Here is a 25,994-nt window from a genome sequence, read left to right as displayed (position 1 = left end):
TGGAAAAGATTCAGTATGTATATATTAATATATAATAAGAGTCCAGTGGGCGGTCCTTTAACCGAATAACTGTCAGTAACTCAATAGGACTGCCCACTGGGCTCCTATACATATGTCAGGGAATTTCAATTAATAAAATTGAAAGGTTTATTTACATTTTTCTGTCTGGGTGAGGGAGGGGGCTAATAGCATTTAAACTTTTTTTTTTTTTTTCATTTAAACTTGTTTTTTTTTTTCATGCACATAAAATCACACAATATAATACTGCTTGCACCAATCTACCCCATGCTGCCCTCAGATATCTAGCATAAGATACTTGCCCAATCCGCTTGAATGCATTAATATGTAACAACTGCTCCAATAAATCCAAGGAGACTTGATTGTGTATTCTTGTTACCTAGGCGCGGAAGATCCTGCGAGAGCTGAAATATCAGAAACGCTGCAATGAAGCAGCTACAACAATCGCGGCTTATTGGCACGGAACCCAGGTAATGCACAGTATATGGTTCTTATGACCATGTTATTCCCAAACACACACAGGTGTCCTTGTGGTCTATGAAGAGAACTACTTATCCATTAACATGTCACTCACTGTTCCACATCGGTTGCTGCACCAGTTGTTCTCCATACCCCTGGTGTCTTCACCCCCTGGTCACCTGGCTCCTGGATTCCTGCCACAACCTTTTTCCGCTTTCTAAGCTGCTCTTTAACCTCATTTTCAAATGCACTACAGGCGCGAAGGGAACTGAGGCGACTGAAGGAAGAGGCTAGGAATAAACATGCTATTGCTGTAATATGGGCTTACTGGCTTGGACTTAAGGTATTTCATGCATACATCCAAACCACCATCACCCATCAGCCCTATGATCGACATATTGACTAACAAAACCAATAACCCAAAGTGCATGCCAGCTCCATTAGCGATTTCATACAAAATGCCCTCATTTGTGCTCGGGTTCATGAATGCATGCTTGCTTGCTCAATTTTGTGACTGATGAAAGCATTTATTAACCATAGTGTTCAATTTTAGTTTTACATTTCAATGCATGGATGATGAAGAATTTAGAAGCATGTGCTTGTCAACTTTTAACATAGAACTATTCCAAATTGGTTAAAAAAAACCCCAAGAATTAGTGTTTTTTTTTTTTTTTTTTTTTTTTTATGTGAATTTGTTTAACTTTAAAGGAATTTTCTACTGATTTGAATTGATTTAATTAACATGATTTAATTTTTATCTATTAGTAGAAGTCATTTATTTATCTGACATAACTTGTATACATTCAGAGATAAGATGGCCCACAATGGGTTATCCCAACTAGACTTTTGTAGGTGTATTTTACATGCAGTTTGTAGCCTTTACTCCCCATTCATGGCAAAGAGGGGGAGCATAAAACAGCATGGGGGTACAAAAAAATATATATATCTATTTATATTATATATAACCCAAACCATGTATGTCCTCAAAACCTCTTGGTGTACTTTCACAAGTAGTATCTAATACATTGTTGCAAAGAGTGAGAAATGGGAATATGACTGCGGAATCCGACCATGCATGACTTCTTTGCAGTCAATGTGCAACCAAGGAGACACATAGGCCAGCAAAATGGGTGCAAACAATTAACAATATACTGTGCGATATTTTTAGTTTAGGCAATTTGCAAAGCTGTTTCATATTTTATTTATTTCAAGTTTAATAGGAAGAAAGCTGTTATACTCCAATTTACATCATATACAGAGGTTCTCTTACTCTAGAACACCCCACTACCAGCACATATCCCCCACACTATAGGCCAAGTTTCATATTGGAATAATGGTCACCTAGAAGTGATCAATTCTCTCTGCCGAAAAGGTAGTCTGTAGATTATTTCCATTTTTAATATAATGAACGAACAAATCTCCATTGTTGCAATTAACAATGTCTTTATGGGGTTTTAAAGCTATGTCAACTCCACCATGTATTATTGGAAAGTGAGATGGCCTTTGTAACCAGTGGAATATAATATGTTCTTTTCTCTTGATGCTATGCCAGTTACGGCTTTTGATACTACAGCTAAAATCTACAAAGGCCGACCTGAGGGTTTTGTCCTGTATTGTTAAAATCAGAAAAAGACTAAGAGTACGTCCACTTGGGATGTATTTGCAGCAGATTTGCATGTGGATTATCTGGGCAGAAAATACCAGCACCATGGATGATGATAATTTATGGAATCTCATCCATGCACTGTGGCGAAATCTGCAAATTTGGACGTGACAAGTCTCCGTAATGCCATACATTTTGACATTATGCCTGTAATACTAGGACTTCCAGTGGCTATACTGAACCACAGGTGCAGAATTATTAGATCCTTTGATGATTGAGTGTAGTCCAGCACACCAGTAGTATAGATATGATGCCTCAGTACTTTTTTTTTATTGCCATGATCACCCATCCAGTTTTGGTGGTTATATGTCTAATTATTCAGGGTCCCACTGCTGGGATACCTGACAATCACTAGAAAGGAGGGTCCAATTCACAATTCTCCCCCCACTTCATGACTGCAATGAAGTGGAGTTTAAATAAAGTGGTGGAGATGCACGCACCCAGACGCCCTATTTAATTTATATACGACTGACCAAAAACGGCCAAGTACTGTCTCTTTGTTCATCTCAATAGTGGGACTCCCCAATAATTACACACTAATCACCTACAGTATCCTGCAGATAAGTGATAAATGTTTTTAGTGAGATATTGCCTTTATTTCATGCAAGATAAAGGGGTTGTCCAGTAATTTATATTGATGAACCATTCTTGGGGCCCCCCAGACATCAGCTGTTATCGGTGCCACTAACAGCAGTCTGTGCTCAGTTGTGGAGTAGAACTACGTAGCTCCATCAACTGTATAGTGGCCGCGACTAGGTACTACACATCCACAACTAGTCACTTCACTAGGGGTGGCTCTGCAGAACCATGCTGTGACCACTATACAGTTGATGGAGCTTTGTAGTTATGCTCCATAACTGATCACTTCTGGCTGCTGGCACCGATAACATCTGATCAGCAGGTTTCGCACCCCCATGATCTGATATTGATGACCTATCCTAAGAACAGTTCATCACTGTAAAGTACCAAACAACCCCTTTAAAGTATAATATTTGACTAGTGCATCAGGTCTCCAACCTCCCATCCAGTTAGGGATTGTATTTCTTTTATTACATGCTTACAGACCTTTCCTTATGTCTGAAATACTTTCTCATTTGGGAAGTTCTCTTCTGGTGAATTTTCTTTCTGCCTCCAGCTCTGTTTCCACTCAATATCTAAACATTTTAGGCTCGAAGGGAATTGAAACGCTTGAAGGAGGAGGCTAGGCGTAAGCATGCAGTTGCAGTCATTTGGGCTTACTGGCTTGGACTGAAGGTACTCCCTCTACCGATGTAAAATCATTTTATTACTAACCCCATCTCTGATTGTTTCCTGTCCATGTCTAGCTGTTGGCTGTGGTTCTTGCACACTTCTAAGCATGGTACAAAAGCTGATGATGACTGTCTAGGGATAGGTCATATACACACTTATTTAATTTTTTATAGAGAAAACGTTGACCATTTTCCATTGTGTTTAAATGTTACTTGTTTAATGCTAAATGTAGAGAACGGCATAGGAAAAGTATTTGGTGGTATTTCATTTTCTTTTTATAGCTTGTATATTGCCAACATAAAGTCTATAAGGTACTGCTTAGATACAGTATCACTCACTGTTGTTATTTGGGCTCAAAATCTAAATTCCCTATCAGTATGTCTTTGAAATACGAAAGAAAACCCAAGCAAACACGGGGAGAACATACAAACTCCTTACAGACGTTGTCTTTGGATTTCAGCCTAAAACCCCAACGCTGCAAAGCAAAAGTGCGAATTACTGAGCCGGTGTGCTACAAAAAGTGTGCAAACTACTGAGCCGGTGTGCTACCCAGAATGTAATTGTATTGCTCACTGTATATGTGCTTTATTTCCATGCCTGTCAATCACATCTATAGGTCTGTGAATATTTGATGCTACACATCAATTTTGGGTATACTTTGCTTACTGCAGTTAATTCGGGCTCCAGGGGGCCATGTACACATTGGATTATAATAGAACATGCATAAATACTATACACACAATTTGAAGCAAGGTGGGACTTCCAAGGAATGTTAGTGGTGCAATAATTTGTGTTACTCAGGTTTCTGGTTTTGTAGATTTTTTATTTGCAGTCACTGGTTTCCTAAACTCTGCTCTGGAATTCCATTCATTTGGATTTGCATTTTGCTTTTACTGTGTGGTTATACTATGAAAGAAGGGTGAGAATGTCTCATATTTGCAGATTACTTCTAAATCTTCACTTTCCATAACACTTTAGTATTTTTCCCAAACATTATTTCTACTTTTCTTGCAATGTTCTCTCATGTAATAAAAAAAAAAACGACCTCATAGACTACAATTGGTACCAAGAATAGGCTTGTAGACTGGGTTTTATTCTGGCATCTACAGTTGTTTCAATGATTTTATTCTCGCTTAATTGCAGCTAAATATTCACATTCACGTTTTTCCATCTGTTTACATTCAGGAGACTCAACCTTTCAATGTCCATTGTTTTGTGTATGTGGTGTTTTATGTGACAAATGTAGTCTGACGGAGTAAATTGTAACTAACTAATTTGTGCTCTTTAATCTATTTCCCAGAAAAATCTATATGGTCAGAGGGGCTTCTGATTCGGCATGGGACCCTCCTATTGAGATAAAGATTCCTTTAACTTTGATTATTTTTCTTATATTTAGGTACGTAGAGAATACCGGAAATTCTTCCGTGCCAATGCTGGAAAGAAAATTTATGAGTTCACAATACAGAGAATAGTGAGTATTCTACTCCATGCATACTCACTATAATGGGAGAAGCTTAACCTACAGTAGATTTTTATTTACCTCATGTTATCTCAGCAATTTACCATGTCATATATGTACTTTACTTCTAGAAGTCAGAGTACTAGAGTTGAGCGGATTGATCCACTGTGAATGAACTTTGAAAGAAATTTCCTGAAATTTGCAGGTTCTGATGAAGTCAAATAATTGACGTTTTTAATTGGATAGTATCAACCAGCGATCAGACGTAGCTATACTGGCTTTCCCATAATGCTTTGTCACATAGCCCCCATGATTGGCTGAACTAGACTATATCTCAAGGACTATAAATGCTGGGGGCATGGAAAGCAGCAGGCTTTTTATGATTTTACTGCCTATTGATGGGTCAGGACACACAGTTCAGCATTACAAATGGGAATATAAAGGACTAAATCAGAGTGTGATGTACTATTGCCATGCTGAAAAAAATTGTATTTTTATTCACAAATTTAGACTACCACTTCCATTTTAAAAGCTTCAAGTGATAGGGAGGTGCAGGACCTGCAGAGTCTGTGAGACTGAATTGATTGAGTTGTGATATACTGCAGTACAGCACCTTAGCAACACCATTTTTTTTTTAATTCTTGACGCACTGCAATCAGGGTGGACAGTTTAATACCTCTGTGTCTTCCATTACTAGAACATCCTCTTCTTGATCTGAATGTTTGCCTCCGTGAAATTAAAAAAGCTTCTGCTCTCCTCACATGCCGGGTGCTGTCCCAGCAGTGTCGGCGCTTGTATTCCTGGGACTTGCATATGAATGTTATGACGAGAGCCTTGCACCCAATCAGGGCTGGCATCACTGTCCCCGCCTTCAGACATATTAGTAATCAAGAGGAAGTGAGTGGCCAGCCGCAGAGTATACTCCTCTAAAATGGGAATCTGTCAGGAGGATCAACCCTCCCAAGCTGTCTATATGGGCAGGCAGGTTTGTCATTAAAAAGCTGAATAATAGGATACCTTGATATGTGATCCGATGTCTTATTCCAGAGACATTAATGTTTTTCTCATATGTAAATAAGCTTGTAAGCTCTATGGACAGGGCTCAGAAGTAAACATTTAAGGTAAATAAAGTCAGCTCATCACTCCAATCTTCCAGGTGCATGAAACTTCGCCCTGATCCTCACATGTGCAATATAATAGAAAAAAAGCAAGTTTCAGCTCCCGTTTAAAATTCTAAATATTCATTTGAAAAAGCTAAAATGGCATGGCACTAGTAATCGACGTGTTTCCCCTACAATCGTGGTCCTTATCCAAGCTTACTTTTTTTCTTAGGACTTGGATATGCACGTGAATCTGCCTCCAAAGCTTATTGTAGATAAAAGGGGGGCTTACCAGTGTGACATGTACTGGCTGCTTTCTACTCTCAATGCAGAGCTGTGTGTGATTATAACTGACACAGCTGCAGGTTCCTCAGTGTTGCATTATTGTTGCAATACAGCAGAGCTGTGAGAGCTGCAGCAGCTAACATGTTCATGGTAAGACAAAGTTCAGGTCTAATGTTCTGTATTAGTTACATGTCTCACACTGGTAACACCCCCTTTTATTTATAATAATCTCTGGAGTCAGATTCTTAGGGAGATCAGTGTCCGGCCCATAGTCCTGAACAGCTCATTTACATATGAGAAAAACATGGCTTTCTCTGGGCTAAGACATTGGATTACAGATATCAAAGTATAATTTTATTCAGCTTCCTATGACCTACAGTGCTGGCCAAAAGTATTGGCACCCCTGCAATTCTGTAAGATACTACTCAGTTTCTTCCTGAAAATGATTGCAATCACAAATTCTTTGGTATTATTCTCTTCATTTAATTTGTCTTCAATGAAAAAAACACAAAAAGAATTTTCCTAAAGCCAAATTGGATATAATTCCACACCAAACCCAAAAAAGGGGGTGGACAAAAGTATTGGCACCCTTTGAAAAATCATGTGATGCTTCTCTAATTCGTGTAATTAACAGCACCTGTAACTTACCTGTGGCACCTAACAGGTGTTGGCAATAACTAAATCACACTTGCAGCCAGTTAACATGGATTAAAGTTGACTCAACCTCTGTCCTGTGTCCTTGTGTGTACGACATTGAGCATGGACAAAAGAAAGAACACCAAAGAACTATCTGAGGACTTGAGAAACCAAATTGAGGAAGCATGAGCAATCTCAAGGCTACAAGTCCATCTCCAAAGACCTGAATGTTCCTGTGTCTTCCGTGCGCAGTGTCATCAAGAAGTTTAAAGCCCATGGCACTGTGGCTAACCTCCCTAGATGTGGACGGAAAAGAAAAATTGACGAGAGATTTCAACGCAAGATTGTGCGGATGGTGGATAAAGAACCTCGACTAACATCCAAACAAGTTCAAGCTGCCCTGCAGTCCGAGGGTACAACAGTGTCAACCCGTACTATCCGTCGACGTCTGAATGAAAAGGGACTGTATGGTAGGATACCCAGGAAGACCCCACTTCTTACCCCGAGACATAAAAAAGCCAGGCTGGAGTTTGCCAAAACTTACCTGAGAAAGCCTAAAACGTTTTGGAAGAATGTTCTCTGGTCAGATGAGACAAAAGTAGAGCTTTTTTGGAAAAAGCATCAACAATAGAGTGTACAGGAAAAAAAAGAGGTATTCAAAGAAAAGAACACGGTCCCTACAGTCAAACATGGTGGAGGTTCCCTGATGATTTGGGGTTGCTTTGCTGCCTCTGGCACTGGACTGCTTGACCGTGTGCATGGCATTATGAAGTCTGAAGACTACCAACAAATTTTGCAGCATAATGTAGGGCCCAGTGTGAGAAAGCTGGGTCTCCCTCAGAGGTCATGGGTCTTCCAGCAGGACAATGACCCAAAACACACTTCCAAAAGCACTATAAAATGGTTTGAGAGAAAGCACTGGAGACTTCTAAGGTGGCCAGCAATGAGTCCAGACCTGAATCCCATAGAACACCTGTGGAGAGATCTCAAAATGGCAGTTTGGAGAAGGCACCCTTCAAATATCAGGGACCTGGAGCAGTTTGCCAAAGAAGAATGGTCTACAATTCCAGCAGAGCATTGTAAGAAACTCATTGATGGTTACCGGAAGCGGTTGTTCGCAGTTATTTTGGCTAAAGGTTGTGCAACCAAGTATTAGACTGAGGGTGCCAATACTTTTGTCCGGCCCTTTTTTGGAGTTTTGTGTGAAATGATCAATGATTTGATTTTTGCTTCATTCTCTTTTGTGTTTTTTCCTTGCAAGCAAATTAAATGAAGATAATAAGACCAAAGAATTTGTGATTGCAATCCTTTTCAGGAAGAAACTGAGTATTATCTGACAGAATTGCAGGGGTGCCAATACTTTTGGCCAGCACTGTACATGCTCATATAGACGGCTTAGGAGGGTTGATCCTATTGAACGATTCCCTTTAATGCCATACTTGGCGCTGGAACTGCTGTCTCTGGTGGAAACAGTAGAGATTGTCAGGCGATAATTCAACCTTTTTGATTCACCTGCTAGGGGAATCTCTGGCAGTCATAAAATAAAATAGACTGATAGAAACTTAACGTTTATAGACTTTTTTAAGGAGGTTCTAGAAGTTGATGAAAGTTTCTAGAAATGTTATTAGTTTGAGCTTCTGCTCAAAGTTTAATTTCTGTTAAAAATTATGTGATGAGAGAGCTTTTACAGTTTCTTTTTTTACATAATTTGTATGTTGCATCAGATTATCCAGTATTTTCAATTTCTTAGTATTTTATTTAACTTCATCACAGATGCAAAAGTATTTCTTGGAAATGAAGAACAAGGTTCCCTCAGTATCTCCTATCGACAACAATTGGCCAACAAGACCTTACCTCTTCTTGGATACAGCACACAAGGAAATGAAGCGGATTTTCCATCTGTGGAGGGTATGCAATTGATTTAGCCGGAAAGCTGTAATCATCTGGTTTTAACGTTTCCAGTATGTTCATGTTTAGGAGATCTTAGGAAAATATTTCTTTGCAGCTTTGGATCTCTAAAGAGGTGTACAAGCCATAGAGGGATTGCCAAAGGTTTTAGGCTGACTGGTTGAGCCAATAATGGTGCACAAGGGAGAAACAATGTTGCTGACAAATCCAGTTCTTACACTGCCAATACAGGAGGCGTGTGTGATGTTTTTTTTGTTTTTTTTTAATAAAGTTTGGGAGCGAAGCAAATACTCAGTAATTTATCCATATAGAATACACTCTGATAAGAGTCTACCGCTTTGATTTTTTTGTTACATTTGTATCTTGATTCTACTTCACGTCCCAGTGCGTATTTGAGAAGGGAAGCGAAGTCCTTACCAAAGAAAATGGCGAGTACCACAAAACTTTGTAACAGAAATAACATGTTTGTATTCATTAATGTGTGTGACCCTTTTTCCCATCCAAATAAATTCCTCATTTATAAATCTATAAAAGTGTACGTGTCCTTTAAAGGGAAGCTGTCATGTTGAAAATTAGATCTGATCTACCAGCAGGATATTCTAGAGCAGGAGGCGCTGATCAGATTGCTTAAATGTTTTATTGGAAAAGTTTCAGTAATCCTTACATTTTACTCTTTGAAATCCCAGGTGAATGCATGTGAGTCTAGTGAACGGTCCTACTGAGTGATTGGTTATCTGAGGGAATGGTGTCAATCACTGCATAGGACTGCCCACTGGACTCATTCAAACACTAAGGGTTTCAACGAATAACATGCAAGTTATACGAAATCTTTTCCAACAAATATATTATATCATTCTGCTCCGCTTCTCCCTCTCTATATCATGCTGGTTATAGATCAGACTGCATGTGCAGAGTGACAGGTTCCCTTTTAACACAAAACTTGTAGAAAAGCATGGTCTTTCTGCTCTCATTCCCATTTCTAATTCACATTAGATTTAACCCCTTCACACCATGCGCTGATGTACGATGCTGTGAGAAGTGCGTTCCCGCAAATTGCCATAGGTGTACGGCACGATGATTGCACCGGTTCTATAGCAGAGCCAGAGCGATCATCACTGGGTGTCAGCCATATATCATAGCGGACACCCTGCGGTAACGCCGATAGGAGTTAGCGCTGATGATGCAGTCAATAGTGACAGACATCGATTGGCATACCAGAGGGAGGGAGCTCCCTCTCTGCTCTGATTGGCACAGCGCAATTGCGATCACTTTGTGCCGATGCTGTCCATGGTGACCCTGGGCCGAAAAATGGTCATGGGGTCACCCAGGTACAGTGGTCTTTTAGTTCCTGCTGAGAGCAGGAGTGCTGCCACGCCTCCTCCCTATGTACTAGACACTGATCTAATGTCCTACAATGCAAAAGCATTGTAGAATATTAGATCAGCGATCAGACAATGGGAAGTTGATGTCCTACCCTGGTACAAAATAAAAAAAGTAAAAAAAAATTATAAATGTATAAAAAAAAAAAATCCAAAAATGAAGAATAAGCAAAATATACCAATAAATCCATATATTTATGTGAAAACAAAAATAAATAAAGCACACATTTGGTATCCCCTCATCTGGAACAACCAAACTATAAAACGGTCATACTAGTTAACCACTTCAGTAAACACTGTTAAAAAATAAAAAAAAATGGGGAAAAAAACTAGTTTTTCATCATACCGTTGAACAAAAAGTGGAATAAAATGCGATCAAAAGGTCAAATGTAAATAAAAATGGTCCTCTTGTCCCGCAAAAAAACAAGACTCCATATAGCTGTCAGTGGAAAAATAAAAAGCTTTAGCTCTCAGAATATATTGATGCAAAAATAATTATTTTTTCATAAAAAAAGAATTATTGGGTAAAAGCGCCAATACCTAAAACTATATAAATGTGGCATCGCTGTAATCAAACTGACCCGAAAAATAACTATCTTTTCACTTTTACCACACAGTTAACGGCATAAACAACCCCCCCCCCCCCCCCACAAAAAAATGATTTTCATTCATTCTGCCACAGAAAGCCCTCCCATGACTTTGTAGACAGAAATATAGAAAAATTATAGCGCTCAGGGTATGGCAATGCAAAAGTTGTTTTTTTTTTTTTAAAAAAAAGGAAAAAAAAGAAGCATTTAGTGTGCGTCAGCAGCCAAATATATATATATATATATATATATATATATATATATATATATATATATATATATATATATATATATATATATATATATATATATATATATATATATATATATATATATATATATATATATATATATATATATATATATATATATATATAAATAAAAAAAAAACCTGATCTAAATCTGGTATCGCTGTAATCGCACCGACCCAAGGAACAAAGTCGAATCACTTATACCGCATGAAAAAAGGTGTCTGTTCTGCCTCCCAAAGATCGCAGTAAGCTCTGTTCATATTTATCCTGCGTTCTACGCTGAGCGCCAACACCGGGGTATCCATGTAAATCTCTGAAATACGCAATTCAGATGGAACACCCAAATAAAGATTCCCTATAATGAGGCAGATGGAGGCACTATGGACGCAGTCTGGCCTATGATCCAGTCGTGTCCGTCTTTTTAAGCGTGCATAAAAGTGCAGTCGATCAGTTTTGTGCACCTCTGAAAAGGACAACGCTGAACAGAGGCCAGACTGGGTCCAGAGTATGTCTGCTGCCTCATTATAGTTAATGGATCCATCTGGGATTTCATCTGTATCCTGTCATTCGGAGATTTAGATGGAAACCCCGATGTGAATGTTCAATGTAGAGCGCAGTATAAATGTGATCCAAAATGTAATGTAAAATGTTCCCAATAAAAGCTTCAACTCAATCCACAAAAAAAAGCAAATCCCCTTCAGGGCCATAATCTGTTAACAGATATATAGTGGGCTTCCATGTAACTGGTAAAACAAAGGCTCTGGAAAAGCGAAATGGCTCCTCACCCCTCCCCAAAAGAAATCCAGCCAATTCTGCACTCCTAAAACTGAAATGCCCCCTCCCTTCTGAGCTCAGTGTGCCTAAATCACATTTAGTATCCACATGTTTGGCATTACTGTAGTGAGGAGAGCCTGCTTAATTTACGAGTGCATGTCTCCAGAAGAACGAGATGGGCACTACAACGTACTGGGTACTACAATGTGCAAGCACCACAATAGCAAATTTGCAATTTTCCAATTTTTAGGCACATTAGGGGCTCTGCATACACAACATGGTGTACGCAAGCTATTCCTACCAATTTTGTGCTCCAAAAGTCAAATGGTGCTCGTTCCCTTCCGAGCCATTGCTGTGCACTGAAACAGTCATTTTCCACCACATATGGTGTATCGACGTACTCGGGAGAAATTGCACAACAAATTGTACAGTGCATTTTCTCCCGTTACAGTTATGCAAATGAAAAATTTGTGGCTAAAGGAACATTTTTGTGGGAAAAATTTACTTTCATGGTTCAACATTATAAAATGATGTGTAGCACTTGCAGGTTCGAAGTGCTCACCATACCTCTAGATAAATTCCTTGATGGGTAGAATTTCAAAAATGGGGTCACTTGTGAGGGGTTTCCACTGTTTAGGCACATCAGGGGCTCTCCAAATGCGACATGGTTTCCACTATCTATTCCAGCCAATTTGGCGCTCCAAAAGTCAAATGGCGCTCCTTCCCTTCCGAGCCCTGCTGTGCGCCCAAACAGTAGTTTTCCACCACAAATGGGGTCTCTGCGTACTCAGGATAAATCACACAACATATTTTGGGGTTGATTTTTCTCCTGTTACCCTTGTAAAAATGAAATTTGTGGCTGAAACAACATTTTTGTGGTAAAAATTTAAATTTTCATTTTTTTTCTTCCACATTGTTTTACGTCTTGTGAAGTACCTGAAAAGTTAATAAACTTTATTGAATGTGGTTTTGAGCACTTTGAGAGGTGCAGTTTTTAGAATGGTGTCACTTTTGGATATTTTCTGTCGTATGGACCCCTCAAAGTCGCTTCAAATGTGGTGTGGTTCCTTTAAAAAATAAATAAAAAAAAAAATGGTTTTGTACATTTTGTTGAAAAAATGAGAAATCGCTGGTCAACTTTTAACCCTTCTAACTTCCTAACAAAAGAAAATTGTTTGAAAAATGATGCTGATGTAAATAGACGTACGGTAAATGTTGTTTAACTATTTTGTGTGACATAACTCTCTGATTTAAAAGCATGACAACTTAAAGTTTTAAGATTGCAACATTTTCAAAATTTTGCCAAAATTCAGATATTTTCACAAATAAATGCAAAAAATATCCACCTAAATTTACCACTAACATAAAGTAAAATGTGTCACGAAAAAACAATCTCAGAATCACTTTGATCCGTTGAAGCGTTCCAGAGTTATTACCACATAAAACACTGGTCAGAGTTGGAAAATTTGGCCTGGTCAGGAAGGTGAAAGCAGGCTTTGGGGTGCAGGGGTTAAAGCTTTGGTACACATACCAGTCTAATATGTCCAGGTACTGTCCCTATTCTCATACTCTGTAAGTTGCCATTCACTCATCATTGACATTTTTCCAGCACTGCAGATTATGCAACTTCCTTTTGCCTTACTTTCCAATGTGCACTGTTCTTGTCAAAGTCCAATGGCTTGTGCTGGACTGAAAGCCCTGCCCATTTACCCTCGTAGCAGATGATGGGGAAAACCCACAATTGATTTATGTCCTAATTGCTGTGCATGTTTTGGAGGTTGCTGTAAAAATTGTAGGCCATTTTGATGCTGGCTATCATGGTCACAGACAATAATTCATATGGTGCAGAGATGCAAAACTTTTTGGTCCTTAGGGCCACTTTTAGAGTGAATCCATCTCAAGCGACTGTCTGCCTCAATATACTTTATGGTTTTGTCAGAGTTTCCATCTGACTTCCATTTTGCTAAGTGTAAAGCATTGAATATGTGAACCTAGCCTTGTGATGACTATTGCTTGACTTTGAGGAGCAACTGAAGATAAATAAAAAAAACATTATTGTGCATAGGACAACTGCGCTGGTTTGGTCAACAACCGTTTTCGTAAAACAGTTTTCACCAGAATTGTGTTGTAAAATGTTTGAAATGTCACAATTTTTATGTAACTTGGTTTGCACCAAAGAAATATGCAACTTCTGACATTTTTATGGCAGTTTCAGACAATTTTTGAAAATTAAATAAAAATTGCAGCTAGCTCACCAAAATGGGATTCTGTGATGAAGGAGCACAGAAGTCCGTTCTGACCAAAATGTGGAAATCCAAGTAGAAAAATAGAATATCCAGCTCTCGTAAATTTGGGAACTTTATTCTAAAAAAAATTAAAAACTTGATTTTAAATGGATCCCATAGATCTGGGGATATAGGAGTGTTATGCGTTTTAGATGCTAATCTGCATCCTTCACGCTGGTTAGCGACTGAATCATGTAGCACTCCTATATGCCCAGATCTATGGAATCCATTTAAAAAAAAGTTTTTCATTTGTTAATAAAGTTCACAATTTTACAGGAGCTGGATACTATATTTTTCAACTTTTTGGAAAGTTGGCGGAGCTTGGATGGGGCATGGCCAGGTGCGCTTCTCAAATTCAGTATAATTTGTACCACAAATTTGGAGTAAATTACAACAGAAATGCATGCGAGCCCTTGCCTGTCGTACATTTCTATCGGAGGTGCATAAGAGTTGAAAGATGTACCAAAATAATCAGAGGTGCACACTTAGTAATAAATTTGGTGAGTCTTACCCTATCGCTCCCTTCAGTAAGAATAGCGCACAAAAGGCCAGTTTTAATGAATTGGGGCCTAGACTTTAAAGGGGTTGTCCGGTCTAAAACGACAAGTCTGCAGTCACTCTGTGACTACAGATTTGTAAATCCACACAGTGCGCGCACTGTGAGCTGTGAGGATTCACCAATGTCAGCGCTGAGAATGGTGGTCACGTGACCACAAGTATGCACTATGCATACACCCAGCCAGAATTCGACTAGATAGTTTCCGGCCTCGCATAATACACTTGAATTGAATGAGCAGGAAACAGTCTAGTTGGATTGTGGCCAGGCGTATGCATATCACATACTTGCGGTCACGTGACCGCTGTTCCTGGCGCTGACACTGCAGAATCCTTACAGCCACAGCGTGTGCGCTGTGAAGATTCACAAGTCTTTTGACTGGACAACCCCTTTAATGAAATGTGTGAATTTGAGTTTATTCCTCAGCAGAAAAATACATGTAATTTCATGTGACTACATTGTTTTGCATGTAAAATTATGCTACAGAATAATAGCATGTGCATAATCTGTGTAGACCTAGCATAATAAATAATCATTGGTGATGTTTATGTCTGTACCCCTTTTACTTAAGATTGTGTAATCTAAAGAGAACAGTGTGTACTCCAATTCCGGGTGGTATTGTGTACAAATGAGTATAAAAAATTCTAAAAAAGGTTTACCATATGTTACATATGTATATATGGAAAGGATAACACCAGTACAAAGAGTCGCGCCACGTACATGGTTTTCAGAGCATGGTTTCATATGATCAAAGCAGCTACATTCACAATTATTCTTTTTTAGATTTCTTATTGTAGTTTTATTGGTATGTTTTTTTTTTTTTCAATTTGTTTTTTAAAGCTGAAAAATATTGTCTCTAGAAGTTACTATCAAATCTGCATCAAAATACGTTCACATGCTGATTTTTGCCACATTTTTTTTCTGCTCATTTTTCAAGTGCCAACAAAGTGAATACGATCTCTGAAATCTCATGCACACGCTGCTTATTTATTCCTTTTGTAGATTTGAACCTTCAAAGCATTTTTTTCTAATCTGCAGCATGTCAATTCTTCCAGTATTTTTGCTGCATTCTTCACTCACCAAAATGCATCTGTTTTATGCAGAGTTTCTCATTCCAACACATGAGAATTTGCAGCAGATTTTTCTGCACCAAAAACAGACGCGTTCAGAAAAAAAAGACGTATGCAAAGGTCTTTGGGTATACATTTGCTTGTGTCTTCTTTTTTTTTTTTGGGTGTGGGGGTGTTGGAAGGGGAGTCAATATTATATATTTTAAGTTTTTCCCCATAGGCTTGTCTAAATACTGGAAAAAAATGTACATAGTGTATTAAAAACTGCTTGGAATAAATTATTGAAACACATGGGGACCGATTCATTAAAACTGGAGTAGCCCAAGTTCTCGCTTGACGCAGTACACGTCATCAAATTGATTAAGAGGTGTAAACCACTTAATGAATTCGGCGCCTCTAGTAAGTGGTGTGCACCTCTGTGTGATGCGCCAGAAATGTTACTCTAGTAAGGGACTGGAGTAGCATTTCTGGCTTAAAAAATGCTGGAGAATTGATAAATTCGACAGGGGGCAGGCAGTAGCCACACCCCCAATTTCTCCGAAACTCCACCAATTTCTGTGGATCTGATTTAAAATGGCATGAAAGTGCCAAAAGTCACAACATTTTGGGACTTTTCAAAGCTTTTTATACTAATTTTGTAGTGTAAAAGCTTTGATAATCGGCCTCATAGTGCTTTTAACTGGAATTTTAAAATGCAGGAAGAAAGTGTGCGCAGGAGCCCTTAAATATTAGCCTTGGATCCCTACATTGTTCAGCTCCAATTTACAATAATTACTGCTCTGTTTAAATGGGGGATGGAAAGAAATTTGTTTATGGAGGAAATGGTGAAATTCCATTCCTGCAGTGATTATAAGCTTGCTTTCTTCTTTTACAGCTGACGTGAACTTGTATAATGAATGCAGCTTGTTGTAATAAGCCAGCAGCTTTCTTCAAGCAAAGCTTGCAAATGGTAGCTTTTCATGAATGTCATTGTCCACGTGAACAGCATTATTGCTAATTACTGCATATGCAATCACAGAATGTGTTGGGGTGTATTCACATGTTGCGTCTATGTTGGATTGTGATATTTCTGTGGTACTGAAAATGGTTTCAGATCTGCTTCACAATTTTTCGTAATGATGTAATAGGAGTATTAAAGCACTAACCACCTTGTCTGAGACTAATTTGCAGTGTTTTTTCTAAAGCTTTATTTTTAATCCTTCCATCTATTCTTAGGGACTCTTGCTCCTAGTAACCAACATAAACGCTCTGAACATCTGAGGTTGTGGGTTGTAATAACGACCTAGGCAGGTTAATGATGCAACAATATTTTATTCCTTACATCAATGGTTTTACAACAATTCCAGGTAAAATGGGCAAAATACAATGCGCTCAGTCCACAAGTTCCCAACTCTGAATCGGTAGTTCCACTGTCCCCATACCAGGCGATACTCACGGTCTCCCGATTTGATTTTTGGTTGGCCCACAGATTTTGTGTCTCCCACCAGTATAGTCTGTAGATACAGTCCACGCTCCTCCATGTATCGAGCAGCAATAGTCCTTAAAGTTCATCAAATCCAGATGACTGATCCCACAATTGTAGCACGTGTTTCCAGCCCAGCTGGCAACCGATCTCCAAATTCCATAAGCCATCCATCCATGGGCTCCAGGACCTCAGTCTAGATCCTATCCCTTTAAGGTCACTCTCCCAACTCCCTGACTAAAACATGTGGCTTCTTCCATCCTCCCTGGGATCAGCCCCCTGAATGGGCAGAAGTGTTCACATCCACTCCCTTAAACATTTGTTTTTAGCTCAAATAATGAAGAATATTCCAGAAGCCCATCACCTGGGATTGCATGTGAGAGCCCCTGTGGTGATGACTCCCCTGGGTATATTATCCACATCCACACAATGGGCCTAGTGGCTGGGAGAACAATGGCTTGAGGCCCCTGAGATACTGATATTAATGGAATGATTGCTTTAAATTTACCTTTAGCGATCTCCTGTCTGCCCTTATGTATGCATAAGATCCAGCCTGCACGTCTTCCTCTGCTTAAGGCCCCATCACACACATAACGAGATCGCTAGCGAGATCGTTATTACGTCACGGTTTTGGGATCGCTGGAGAGTCGTTTCGTGATCGGTCGGGAGCTGTCAAACATGCAGAACTTCCCAACAACTTCGGCCGCCCCAGCTATCTAACGAACGATCTCGGCGGTCGTTGGGACACTTTCATACAGCAGCTATTTCAGCGATCCACACCTTGATAGGGACTTTACTGTGTCACAAAGGTGTGCATAAAATTACTTTTCCGCGCCCCCTCATCTCCGATTGGCGGCTGTGACTCTGTATCCATTCATCTGGGCTTTGTTCCTGACAAGCGTTCTGGTTTTTGGATTGTAGTAGTGTTCTTCGGCTGTGACTCCACATATCAACAGCCCGAAGAATTGTGCTAGGATCTGCAATCCAGCACGAGGTCCGAAACAAAGGATGGAATCGCTATTCTGTTGCCTTCTTTATGCACGGCGGAAAATGAGAACGCTGTAGCGACCACCAATCGGGGACGAGGGGCGCGGAAAAGTCCAATTTATGCACGCCTACGTGTCTCAGTTCTGAATCGCTAACGAGGTCGTTGATAAGGTGTCAAATCCAGCGATGCACACTGCCCAGCGGGAGCGCAACGACCCAGGAATGGTCCAGGAAGCTTTGCAACGATCAGCGACCTCACAGCAGGGGCCTGATCGTTGCTACCTGTCAGACATAACGAGATCACTAGCAAAATCGCTATTGCGTCACAAAAACCGTGACGTATCAACGATCTCGCTAGTGATCTCGTTATGTGTGACGGGGCCTTTACTGTCACTGAATGGAAACATTGATTTCTGAGGCTGAACTGATGAGCAAGCGAATGTCTAATAAAGCACAGCAATATGCTCTACGTAACCGGTGCTCTGTGCTGGAAAAAGTCTGCATCTCTTAGAGCGGAATCCATGGCTCTATGTTTATTGGTCCAATAGTCTTTAGAACAAGGCCAGCTCCTCACAACAAGGATACCTGTGTCTTTTTTGTTAAAGGCATACAGCCACTCTATATGAAAGGATCGTTCTTCTGTTTCCGTATGCTTATTCATACCTCAGTCATAGATGTCAGAGCTGCTGGGGTTTTAATGGTACTCTTATAGAAGTGAATGGATGTTACAGATGTCGCTTTGCTTGTGTGTCTAATCCTTTCCACTTCTGTCCACTACGTAAAGACTTCAATCTCTGCCATAAATGTCTGAGATAGGAATACCCCTTTAATAACCAGAACAATATTCCAGTGGAGTAAACCTCTGCAGTATGGTTTGCACTGATGATACGGACTTGTGCCACTGTATGTAAATGGAGTAACAGTACGAATCCATACATTTCTATAGGCGCCTTCTTATAGATCCATGAGACATAGATCCGTAATATAGATCTGAGCGTGGGACTTGGTGATCTGCTCCTTTTGCCACCAAATAGTGGTCGCTGCATTTTATTTTTCTGGTAAGAACTCGAGAATTTACTCTTTTGATTTTTATTTGTAAGGAATTGCTTTATCTAGTCAAGTTGCCTTATTTTGATTTTGGGTTTTTGGAACCAGTTGCTAGATTTCTATAGCTTTTATGATCTTGAGTTACAAAGTGTTCAGCTTACAATGCATACTGATAGGGAATGTAGATTGTGAGCCCCAATGGGGACAGTGCCCATAATATCTGTAAATTGTCTGAATTGTAAAGCGCTGTGGAATATGTTGGCGCTATATAAATAAAAAGATTATTATTATTATTACTTTACAGGTCTTGCTGTTGCAGATCCTCTTTGAGGAGATGGGTGGGCTTTTTGCCAGTCATAAGATGGTCTAATTGATGTTAATAATTTATTCTTAGCGGAGAGAGGTCTCTGCCATAACTCCCAGATCAGACCAAGTGCCTGCTTATGATCCACCCATTATACATATATTTGAAAACATTTTAATGGATATACTCCATTGACCCTGCAACTGAATATTATTTTCCACAGATTTCTAGGGGGTTTGATGAATCTGTATAAAATGCCAACTATAACTGCTATGGTTGTGTGCCTGAAGCTTGGGGCTGGGGTTTCCTGAGAATTTAAGGCATGCATTGCAATGTGATTTTGCAAGAGGTCAAATATTGTAGTCAAAATGAATTAACGTACACTTGGTAACCTCTCCCTTGTAGAAGATCGAACATGATTATACAAGTGATGACCTGTGATTTGGGGGATGGCCTTTTTTAAGGTAAAAACTTTACACTGTTGACAAAAGTATATTGATACCTACACATTACACCTACAGGAGCTTTTATAAGCTCCCATCATAAATCCTTAGGCATTAAAATGGAGTTTGTTACCCCCTTTGCAGCTATAACAGCTTCCAGTCTTCTGGGAAATTTTTCTGAAAGATTTTCAAGTGTATGTAGGAATAGTTACAAATTCATACAGCGGAGCATTTATGACCTCAGACACTGATGTTGGATGAGAAGTCCTGGTTCACAATCTCCTTTCTAGTTTATCCCAAAGGTGTTGGATGGGATTGAGGTCAGGACTCTGTGCGGCCAGTGATGATCTTCACACCAAGCCTTTGTGGACCTTGCTTTGTACACAGGGGCACAGTCATGCCACAACACAAAATGTCCTTCCCAAAAAGATGGAAGCTACAATTGTCCAAAAAGTCTTATGATAAAGCATTAATATTTCTATTCCCTGGAACTAAGGGGCATAGGCCCACCCTTTTAAAATGAACCCCATAGCATTGGCTCCTCCAAATTTTACATCTGACACAATGCAGGTGGACAGGAAACCTTTTCCTGGTATATGCCAAACTCTGATTCATCCATCAGACAGCTAGGTAAAGAAGTGTGATTCATCACTCCACAAAACATGTTTCCACTGCTCCAGAGTACAAAGGTGGTGTACTTTACACCACTCCATCTGACACTTAGCATTGTGCTTGGTAGCATAAGGCTTGCATGCAGCGGCTCTGCTGTGGAAATCCATGCAATGAAGCTCCTGATGCAGAATGTTTGTACTGATATTAATACTGAACAAGATTTGGAACTCTGCCGTTATTGAGTTAGAGGAGTATTGTCGCCTTGTAGGCACTTGGTGACCCCGCTCTGTACCTTCTGCATTGTCTGGCACTTTGTGGCTAAGCTGCTGTCGTTACTAAACACTTACACTTTGCAATAATGCCACTCACTGTTGATTATGGAATATTTAAGAGAAAATAAACCAAGGGAAGAAAAAAAAATTGCATGCAAAATGTGTTCATCCCAAAACAAGCAGCCATGACTTTTGAATGTGATTTGTTTCAAATATTCTTTGAAGGGGAAACATAGGAGTGATACCCTACCGCAATCTGACTGCTTTAGTATAATGATCACAACTATTTGATCAGTTTGTAACCCTAACGATTTGATTCGATTTTTGCTTACTTTTGTAAGTACTTTTTTTTTTTATTACAGAGTATACTTTCTTCTTTTTTTTTTTTTTTTTTTTTTATTAAGCAGAATAATATAGTAGGAACCGGAAGTGACAAAGACATGGAATTATGGGGCATTGGAAGCCTTTCGATGTCAGAATGTTTACAATAAATCTTACAAGTTAGTCTTTTTTTTTATTCTAGTGCAAAAAGTACAGGGATCAGTTTACAGAACAGAAAAAGTTCATTTATGATGAAAAACTGGAAGCAAGTGAACTCTTCAAGGAGAAGAAGTCTTTGTACCCTGCCAGGTAAATTATGTCTTTTTAAGTATCTTCATAAGAGGGTTCTGAATAATAATCTAAACATTTTTACAGCTACATAGAACTTGTGTGCTAAATGATCCAGGCTTAGTTTGTGTTGTTGTGTTCCAACATCTTGTCTACTCTAAAGCTTTATGTTCATGATCCAATGACCCATAGTAACTAAGCAGACATTGGTAATGGATCATTCAGCCAAACCAAATTCAAAGATGGGCCCAAATGTTAATGGAAGTTGTTGGTGAAACCCTTCGCTAAACACAGTGCCTTATTGTAGACATGTATCAGTGTCTCAGGTTGTACTGGAAGCATTTTGACCCACTCTTCTTTGAAACTTTGCTTAAAGGAGTATTCTCTTGATCAACTGACAACTCTGTAGTCTCCATACTTCCTGGTTTCTGGCAGGGCTGGCTCTCCTTCTTAAGCGACAGTTCTGCTGAGTAGCAGAGCTGTAGTAGTAGAACAATAAAGCTCAGCAAAAGTTCTGCTGTAAAACATTCAGCTTTCAGTGGTTTGTTGGAAAGTGATGTGGTCCATAAACATTTACAGAGACCCTGTAGGTGACAACTATAAGAAGCTGGAAAGTGATGATGATGCTACATTACCCAAATAAAGATATTTCAAAATTTCATGTGTTCACATGTACTGCAGATTTCTGAAAAGAAAGTAAGATTGGTAACGATCTGAACAATTTTACTATAATCCTGGTCTATGGTACCAAAATAGCCGCTTACTATCATGCCAGCACTTTTCTGCTCCCACGACTTTTTAATTGATAGTGATGACGTGGTGTCAACTGCATCCAGCCACAGACGTCGACATATTGTCTCTGGAGCCATGTAAACAGACTGACAGGGGACCAGAGACGCTCTGACATGGAAGTCACAGGGGATTGATATGTATGGCTTTTTCTCAGATAACTGCTGAATGTGCAGAAGCACCAAAATCTGCATGATTGGGTACAGATCTCCCTGCTGATACTTTGTTGGATTTGCTGCAAAATTATGTGTAGTAAATCCATGCCATGTACAGTAGACCCCTGCCGTATACATGGGCTGCTTACAAAATAGGAGAAATGCCTCCGCTGGAATGTGAGGAAGATGCCACTTTCCCTAAATACAACACGATTCAAAGGTTCATATATATTCACATGTATGAAAGACACATGTTGTTTTGTTGTAAGGCTGTAACTTTACCTTCCTGCAACAATCCCTTTTTTGTGTTTTTACCGAACATTTGAATAACTGCACATCTTATACTTCACTGTAAAGAACTTTATTTGAAAACATATTTGTCAGGAAAACAGAGGCGCGGCCTAAATTGCTATACCATGCACCAATATTGGTACAAAATTTGGTGTTAATTAGTGAAACCAACTATAATAGGCGGTGTTAGACTGCAAAGTCTAAAAAGGTGTCAAATATATCAAATCGTATCAGCCACGTTGATATATTTGACAGTTTAAGGGCTTGTTCACAGTTCATGACCGGTTGCCGAAAAAGACCACTGATTGGCAAACACATGGCCAATCTGTGGTCGTTAAATAACCTGTTTGGATAGGCCAACCACGCCTTCCATGTTCAAAGAACAATCAGTCATTGGTCATTTTGTGCACAGCGTCCTTGTCTTCAGCAGTTCATGTTCTGTTTATACAAGAAAATCTGCTGCCGAGAAAGATTATCTTTATGCAAGCTTAAACTCGGTTAACCTGACGAATGAGCATTTCACTTATTTGATGGGTGTTTGGCGACCTTTTTACACTGTTGAATTATCATGAAACAAGTTTTCCTTGGAATGCGATGTCCCAATAATTGTGCAGTATAAATGCACCTTAAGTTTGCACTGTCTACAAGTTTTAGTACATCAGCCCCGAATGTGTTTTCACCAGCTTCATAAGTTTCATGAGTTTCATAGAATGTTAGTAAAGTCAAAATGGATTCGCACGGACAATAGATTGCGTTCAGAGGGAAAGATAGCATATATAATGTATAACCTCGGCACAGATAAAAGAACACTAGTATAATGCCAAAAAGAAATTTTATTCAGAGCAACCCAAAAATAGAAGACCGTAAAATCCATCCAACGTTTCGGCTATTGCCTTTATCAAGGTTATCTAAAGAGACATTCAAATATGAGATCATAAACATATGCAAAAATAGATATAAGTATGTAGAAAACACAAACTCATTGGCATATTGATAAACAGTATGTTTAACCAACACGAAGCAGACAGGATAACCTTGTAGAAACTAAAAAACAAAAATAGAAAAAATGGTATATCAGAGATCACATTAATCAGGAAACCTGAGATCATGGGTAAGAGTATCTACCTACATAAAGTCCCAAAAAAGTGACATAGTCTATCATTGTGAATGTTTTTTTGAGCACCGAGCATTAACCCAGGTAATTACTTATTTGTCCGCTGTTTTCTTCTTGGTCTTTTCTTTGATTTTTTTTCTTGTTCTCTGATATCTCCCTGACTTTGGGACTGATTCACAATGATAGACTATGTCACTTTTTTGGGACTTTATGTAGGTAGATACTCTTACCGCAGCATGTGCACAGCACATGCGGATTACCATTGGGAAACATGGCAGGCCTTCTACCAAGCATTTTTAAGCGTTTCTGCAGTAAAATTGCTGCTGCGTAAACGCTTAAAAAACGCATAGTGGGCACACCGCCTCTGTTGTCCATCTTGCTTCACATTACCAAACCTTTCCTAATATATTGACTAATACTGCTGGATATCCACAGAATCATGGAGATCCTGCTATCTAATACAATCAACTACACAATCGCTCCCGGCTGTGACACAATGATTGCAAATTACTGTAATCATACAAGGTTTACCTACAAGTGACTCAAGGTGGACTACAAAATGTCATTTTTTAACAGTTTTTAGTTACAATACCAGACACAACCCAATGTCAGGGGTGGTGCTATTTCTGAAAGAAAGCTGTGGATGTTTTTCTAATTCTGGACATCCTCTTTAAAAGGTACTCATCATTTAATTAATTTTTTTTTGTTATAAGGGCTATTATTTCCTGATTGATGGAGGTCCGGGTCCTGAGACGGAGGTCCCATAGATTTAGTAATGATGCCATACACTCAGAGCTGGGCACTTCAGAGCGGTGTTTTGATTAATCGGTGGGAGTCTCAGGACCTGGACCCTCACTGATCAGCACCACATAGCAGCCACTGTATTAAGCGATGAGTACCCTTTAAGCTAATTTGGTAGCTGTAGCAATAGTGCTATGGAAAGTGGAAAACAATACCATGAGTCGGTAAACTCCTGCTTTACCTTATGTACATTAGTTAGTAGATACTCAACTAATCTGTGCAATCTTATTTCAGTGTTGGGCAGTCATTTCAAGGGGATTATTTAGAAATCAGCAAAAATCCTAAATATAAGAAACTAAGTGATGCAATTGAAGATAAAATAATAATAGCCGACTCTGTGAGTAAAATCAACCGAGCCAACGGAAAGGTAAGATATTGGAGTCTAGATTTTGGATTAGTCTGTTTAAAGAACATTTCCACCTGAGATTGCTTTCTGTAAATGTTTCATGATAATGAAAACAGAAAAATAAATTTACAACGAATACCAATATATTTGTGGGCATCCATCCTTCTCTCTTCCCTTCTGGAGCAAGGAAGCCGTCATTTTTCACCACCCAAATTTCCATTTCCCTTGTTCTTACCATGAACTTAAACTGCCTAACTTGCACTTGTGATCCATATAGTATAGCCATGAATTAGGCTATTTTCTAGAGGAGGTTTTAAGCTAAACTCTCACACTAACACTTTGATATCCTTCAACTTGTCCAAAACCATTAGTGGTAAATGGTTTTAGCCTGTCTATTTTGTTGGTATCAGCAGACTATCGCACATACTGTATATAGGGGTGCTCCAAGTCTTCCCTGCCTTCAGATCCCTGGGGAGAACTATTGGGTATGTTGGATTTTACATGCCAGAGCCTTTGTTCTCAAAGGATAAACTGCTAAAATAAGTGTTTTTCTGTCTTCTGCTGTATGGCACAAATGCAATACTTTTAGGGAAGGATACTCCATTTTACTGTATTTTTTAATTTGGTTCTCAATTCATCTTTGTTCATTTCTACATTTATAACACTGCTTTGTGTGAAAGGATTTGCATTTCTGGTTTTCAATCTGTGGATCTCCAAGTGTCATGAATATACACCTCCTAGCATGTCAGTGTTTCTGAGCATGCACACAGTTGTAGTTTTACAACATTTTAAGAGCCTGTGGATGGCGTCCACTGCCTTAGGTGAAGCGAGCAATAACCATTGGTATCACTACCATGTCCCCGCTAGACCCACACTAGACCATTTTGAACATGAGACTTTGAATAGAATCCCGATGGAAAATTTAGCAGTAGACCAAAATGCCCAATTATTTCTTAAAGCACGTTTGACCCTTCTTTAATATGAGAAGAGCTGAAGATGTTGTTGCTTGCTATAAAAAAAACCCCAAAAACCATAATCTATTACTTCTCAATGTCTTGCACGTAATCTTGGTAAAGATACA

General features: G+C 39.2%; 1 protein-coding gene across 5 annotated transcripts in view; it reads left to right on the top strand.

Annotated features, from left to right (window-relative positions):
• Window positions 1-25,994, top strand: part of MYO1B (myosin IB) — a 280,385-nt gene that overhangs the window by 249,144 nt on the left and 5,247 nt on the right. For 3 of the 5 annotated variants that reach the window (XM_073647879.1, XM_073647878.1, XM_073647880.1), the window contains exons 22-28: window positions 402-488; window positions 734-820; window positions 3,308-3,394; window positions 4,788-4,862; window positions 8,645-8,779; window positions 21,332-21,438; window positions 24,802-24,934. In XM_073647879.1, coding sequence (XP_073503980.1) covers window positions 402-488; window positions 734-820; window positions 3,308-3,394; window positions 4,788-4,862; window positions 8,645-8,779; window positions 21,332-21,438; window positions 24,802-24,934 — 711 coding nt within the window. The remainder of the gene's footprint in view (window positions 1-401; window positions 489-733; window positions 821-3,307; window positions 3,395-4,787; window positions 4,863-8,644; window positions 8,780-21,331; window positions 21,439-24,801; window positions 24,935-25,994) is intronic. The other 2 variants (XM_073647882.1, XM_073647883.1) reach the window with 2 other exon arrangements.

The sequence above is a fragment of the Phyllobates terribilis genome, unplaced genomic scaffold (assembly GCF_046119375.1).
Source record: "Phyllobates terribilis strain yellow unplaced genomic scaffold, ASM4611937v1 Scaffold_9__5_contigs__length_417890890, whole genome shotgun sequence".
NCBI classification, from domain to species: Eukaryota; Metazoa; Chordata; class Amphibia; order Anura; family Dendrobatidae; genus Phyllobates; species Phyllobates terribilis.
The sequence above is the reverse complement of the archived record's forward strand: the minus strand, read 5'-3'. Positions and strand labels throughout refer to the sequence as shown.